At 43.5% G+C, this 6,000-nt stretch overlaps 1 protein-coding gene across 2 annotated transcripts in view; it reads right to left on the bottom strand.

Annotated features, from left to right (window-relative positions):
- Positions 1–2,325: 2,325 nt before the first annotated feature.
- Positions 2,326–6,000, bottom strand: part of FNDC1 (fibronectin type III domain containing 1) — a 99,567-nt gene continuing 95,892 nt past the window's right edge. For both annotated transcript variants that reach the window (XM_025866416.2, XM_073894177.1), the window contains one exon: positions 2,326–3,430. In XM_025866416.2, the coding sequence (XP_025722201.1) occupies positions 3,315–3,430 (116 nt within the window). In that variant the 3' untranslated portion in view covers positions 2,326–3,314. The remainder of the gene's footprint in view (positions 3,431–6,000) is intronic.

Here is a 6,000-nt window from a genome sequence, read left to right as displayed (position 1 = left end):
GCACAAACAAAGGGTTTGCCAAACAGGAAAATTGGGACCCAGGATCTAACACTCTGAGAGTTTAGGCATTAGGTGCTAGAGATGGTCAGAAAAAAAATATAACTCAAGTAAGAGAAAACAGAACAGACATCTATTAAGTAGGATGTGTTAGTTTTTAAATTAGGACTACACTTTAACCTCCTTTCAACCTCAAGAAAACAAATCTGTGGGGACACAAACTTTTTCTTATAGGGTGAGATAATATTTTAGGTCTTGCAAACTACATAATATGGTCTCTGTCACATATTACTGTTTTTTTTTGCTCATCTGTCTGCTCTGTTTACAACCCTTTCAATGCGTAGACACTGTTCTGAGCTCACAGACCATAGAAAAACAGGTGGGGGCCTCAAATGGCAAGTTTAGACATTTCCAGGTATACTTGAGGCCTTTCAGTAACGGACATCACGCTATTTTCCAACAAGGCTCGTCTGCTAATCAGACTCGTCTAAAACTTCATCACCTTGAGCCAAACGTTGGGACGCCTGAGTGGCTCAGTTGGTTAAGCATCTGCCTTCAGCTCAGGTCATGATCCCGGAGTCCCAGGATCAAGTCCTGCAATGGGCTCCCTGCTCCCTCTGCTCCTTACCCCACTTGGGCTCTCTCTCAAATAAAGAAATAAAAATCTTTAAAACAAAGACAACAACAAAAAAACATTGAGCCAAATGTTCTTTCCCTTTAATTCCCACTTGTGCCTACTTCTGACCTCTAAAGTTGGCAAGCTCTTCTTTCTCAGAGCCTTTGAAATAGATGAAGCCTTCTTTAGGGAATCAGTAAATTGATTTCCTCCTAACTTGATATGCAATGGTTTTGAGACTCATGGCATTTCTAGAACATGGCCTCCAGACCTGACATGGAACCAGAAACTTGATGCGGCCACTGTGCACTCATTTGGACTGTTATGTAACCTCGTTTGGACAGAATATCGGTAACAATACCACCTACCTATGCTTACCTTCAGTGTTTTCTTTTGTTTTTGCTCTGTCATCTGGGGTTTGTGGTAATGTCCATCAAAAAACTGCCAACATTTATTTTTAATAGAAGTTCAGATTTCCAGAATGAATTACAGTCTAAGGATGTAGGCAGGGCTTGAAAGTCATTGCATGAGTGAATGCCAGGGAATTTCTTTGGCTTTCTGTGAGGTAAGCATAAACTCCTTCTGAGGGACCTATGTCTTTTAGGATGTGGCATGAGCATCCGCCCCTTTGAGGGTGAGGCAAAGAACACTCCCTTTAGTGTGTGAATTGCAGAGGGGGTGGGGTGCCTGCCTCTCAGTGCTGATCTGGATCTCTATGTCTTCCAAAGGGGACCCCATCACCAAGACAGGCTTGTGGAACAGACCAAATGGTTCTTCTCTCATACAGGCTAATGAATTATTTATACCCGAGGAGAAAATTTCAGGAAATGTGCAATCTGCTCGTGTTCTCCCAACAGGGGCCTCATTTTGGCATCTCTCTCTGGTCTCTGATAGCAGGTGAGTGGAGGCTGAAACCAGACAGAAGTTCGGAGGGGTGGGTGGGAGTAATGAAGGAAGAAACTTATGTGTTTATCGGGGAAAGTCACTATATTTAAAGACCATATCTTTTGCTTGTGAAGTATGTTTGAATGTTATCTTTCTGAAAAATAAGGTTTTTAGACATCCTTTTTTTTTTTTTTAATAATCCCCTTTTCATGGACAAGAGCCCTAAAAGCTACTTAGAAGTTCCCATCCTGTTTCGCAAACTAAACTGTGAGTGACATATGAACTGGGTATCTAATCTGCTCCCTAAGGAATTCTAGTATCTTCCCAGGCTGTCAGAATGCTGCATTTTCTTTACTGTTGTTTATTGTGGAAAGGGGATCGTGGAATTTAAAGAGAACATCAGCTTTCACAGCCCCATGGAAAGGACCCTGCCAAGTTTCCTTGTAAGTTTTCCTTTCGAACCCACCAGATACATCAGGTTGCCCCTCAACACAGTACTGGCACTGAAAGGAATTGATTCCAGGAGGCTGGACTGCATTCTGCCACTAAATCATTCCACAGTGGCCTGGGGGCCCCAGTAAAGTGTATGCTTCTAGCTCCTTTCCCCACCCCCCTGCTTCTCGTGGGCTGAAACCTTTATGAAAGAAGACAAAACCTTCATGCCACGGAGCTGCCTGAGGACACGGGATAGCCGAGCACATGGGAAGGCCGCCATGTTTGAAAAAGAATTAGAATAACGGGTCTTTAAATAGATGTTCTCGTGTTGCCGTCCAAAGGGATGAGGCTCGTATTTTGAGGAGATACTCAGGCATGAAAGGGGAAAGTATTTTTTTTAAACTGGATTTTTAAATCACTTGGGATCTAAAGTCTTGATTATATTGAAAACATACTGGATATGTCCCCATAGGGGCAAGTTGTAGTTTTCACCCAGGTCTGGACAGATTGTCTCCTTAGTTAGAAAGCGCTTGGTCTGCATCTAGGTCACTGGTTTCAGTTGCTGTCACCGTCAGCTCCCCATCATTCCCAGAGTCCAGCAGCGTTCACTCTGTTGTTCTCATTACGCAGAGCACAGGTCCTTTGGACACTTCTAAAAGGCGTTCATTAACAGCACCTTTGCTCCAAAAAGTCCCACACGCATTTATCTAGTGAACAAGTACAAATGTAGCAACTTTAATCAATGTTCTTGCAGACAAGTGAGGATATGTATATGCCTATATACATATATATATCAAAATTGAGAATTTACAAATATAATTTGATACATTTGGTCTAGCAGTGGGTACACCCACGGGATAAATCTTAAGTAGGATATATTTCCTTTGGTGGTGTTTTTAGTAACTCAGTTCTACTGCACAGTGAGATATCTGAAGCTTAAATTCGGCTACTTTTGGAAGAGTCCAGTGAGAAAAGAGAAAGCGTGTAGTATTCCATGAAGCAAGCCCAGCATGTTTATGCTGTTCCCTGGAGACACCGACATGTCTGAATTTTGTGCCTATAAAGTGTGAAGACTGCAGTGAGTCAGTGGGCATGCCCTGCAGCTGTGTGTTTCTGCTGTCTCTGGCAGGTGCTATTATAATCAAAACATGTGGAGAAGCAAAAGTTAACAGCAACATTGAATTCTGTGTGTAGTCCAGGCCAAGAAGTAGGACCGCGTTCCAGACCGGAGATGCCTGAGATGTCCAGTGTCCATCACGTGGCCTTGCCGGCACCCAGGGTCGATGGGGCTTGGGACACTGTCTTTTCCTGCTCACAGTCCCTAGTGCAAGTTAGTCAAGGGGGCTGAATGGGTGAGCTCTCAGCATGATCTTGATCGTGGTTACCACTTCCCTGGAATGGAGACCCCACACTCATACCAGCCCACGTAGTAGTAGGGGGTTCCAAAACCAATGTTGCCAAAGCTGACCGGCTCCTGGCGATACTGGCGGAAGTAGCCTAGAAGAGTAAATGGAAAGGGAGGGAAAGAAAATGCATCTGTGATACTGTGATTGGTAATAAGAAATCTGTATTTGGTCTTTATCCCTGTTCCTGGCATACAACTCCTAAAACCTTAGGATTTCCTAAGTGATAAGAGTGGTAAAAGTATCTCAATATTCCTAACACACCTGTTTATGCTGATGGGATTACTTTCAGAAAGCATCTATGGATGGAACTACTCACCAGAGAGGCCCGCCATGGGATTAGAGGGTGAGACTTTGAGTCCCACCTGCTGGCCTCTGCAGAGGGGAAAGGGGCTGGAGATTAAGTTCAATCATGAAGGGACAATGATTTATTCAATCATGCCTCCACAAAAACCCAAAAGAACCAGGTTCTGAAAGTTCTGGGTTGGTGAACATATGCAGATGCTGGGAGGGTGGCACTCCCAAGAGGACACGGACACTCTGTTTCCTTTCCCCACACTCTGCCCTATGCATCTCCTCCATCTGGCATCCCCCAAATTGTATACTTTTATAATAAACTGGTAGGTAGCCTAGTAAGTAAAATGTTTCTCTGAGTCCTGTGAGCTGCTCTTGCAAATTAATCAAACCCAAGAAGGGGGCAGTAGGAACCTCCAATATGTAGCCAAGAGGTCAGATGCTCAGATGGCACTCTGGACTTGTGACAGGCACCAGAAGTTGGTCGGGGGAGGGTGTCAGTCTTGTGGGACTGAGCCCTTAACCTGTGCGATCTGACGGCACCTCTGGGTACATAGTGTCAGAACAGACTTGAATTGTAAGACACCCAGCTGGTGTCCAAGAATCGCTACTGGTGTGGGGGAAAAAGCCACACTTGGAACTGGTGTTACAATTGTAGCATCAAAAGCGCCCAAACCAACAGAAAAAGTTCTCATCCTTAGAACCTCCATTCAGACAGAAGACCTCTGATAAACTGTTGTTACAACAAATGTTACTTCCAAATAAACACTACCATTTTTATGTGGGGGTCACAATAATCCCTGGGGTTTATCCCAGGCATGATTTGGGGGGATAATCCAGTCCCCACACGTGTGTGACACAGGTGGGAAAGCGTGTTCATTAGTGCCCTAATTCTCTCTCTCCACAAAAGAAGATCATTGGAGCCACTCGCTAGGGAGACTCGCTGCAGGGCCAAGAACTGTCAGCAAGACCTCCACCTGCTCCTCACAGCACTTACGGCCTTGCGAGTCACCTAGAACCTCAAGCCTCCTGGTTTAATTCTTGAAGTCTGTGGTAGGCTTTTAGGTCTTTCAGGGAAATCTCTCAAAGGAAAGAATGCTATAGCATTTTTGAGCAGTTCTCCCTTAAAGTAAAAGGGAGGCCCTAACCTGTTCAAAAAAATTTTTTGGCAACTCCTCTCTGGCCCTGTTTACTCTTGCCAGATGAAAGGATACACGCCATCCTACCAGTGAGCATGCTGACTAGGCAGCACCTCTGCTCAGAACCAAAACCATGACCACAGTCACAGAAACACAGTAAAATATAAATCATGCATAGTAACCTTGGGTCAATGCAAGATCCTGAAAAAATTAAGAAATGTGGTATATTTTGTATACTGATTGTGATGGTTAGTTTTATGTGTCAATGGGGCTAGGCTGTGGTACCCAGATATTTGGTCAAATATTATTCTAGATGTTTCTGAAAAATATTTTTAGATGAGATTAACCTTTAAATCATCGGACTTTTGAGTAGAGTAAGCTACTCTCTATAACGTGGGTGGGCCTCATCCAATCAGTTGAAGGACCCCATAGGAAAAGATCACCCTCTCTGACAAAGTGGGCATTCTGCCAGTAGACTGCCTTCAGACTCTAGTTGCAACCCGAACTCTTCCTTGGGTCTCCAGCTTATTGGCCTGCTCTGCAGATTTTGGACTTGCCCGCCTCTATAATCATATGAGCCAACTCCTTAAGACACCTCTCTCTCAATCTCTCTCTCCCTTTGGTTCTGTTTTTCTGGAGAACTCTGACTAATACAATTACTTTTCTGTTCTGTGTATTTTACTCTATCTTAATTCTTTGAAAATAGGTAATCTGTGTTTACCAGCCTATGTCAATTTTTTTCCAAATTAAAAAAGTTGATAGGACATCTCATGTCTTGATATTGCCAGATCACTAGGAGTTGAGTGCATAATGGAAACAGTGTTGGACTTCATTCAGTTGTTCTGTTTATTTTTTTGTTTTGGCAGTTGAGGGAGTTAGTAGCATATTGCAAGTTGTTAACCTTTGAGATTAATGTATTTGCTGTCACCCTGTGATACCCTAATGAAATAGGTGTTATGTTACCTCCTGAAGTCTATGATAAGCTATGGTTGGTTTGTATGTTTGTTTACCTTTCCTTCTCTGCACCCATGTTCGTGCTGTCCTCTGCCCAAAAGACTCTATCCTTTGCACGTCTAGGTTTCTTAATGACTCAGTCCAGACTCCACTTCTTTCTTGACAGCCTCAAGTAGCCTGCCTTCCTCGAACTCAGATAGTGACTACAATCCGCACAATTACCTAGCAATAGGACAACTATGTGACATAACTCCTATCATTAGCTGTATTTTAAGTT

Source organism: Callorhinus ursinus, unplaced genomic scaffold (assembly GCF_003265705.2).
Source record: "Callorhinus ursinus isolate GAN/ISIS: 27379988/994484 unplaced genomic scaffold, GSC_fseal_2.0 scaffold6, whole genome shotgun sequence".
Lineage (NCBI taxonomy): Eukaryota > Metazoa > Chordata > Mammalia > Carnivora > Otariidae > Callorhinus > Callorhinus ursinus.
This window is presented reverse-complemented; position numbering and strand designations above follow the sequence as displayed.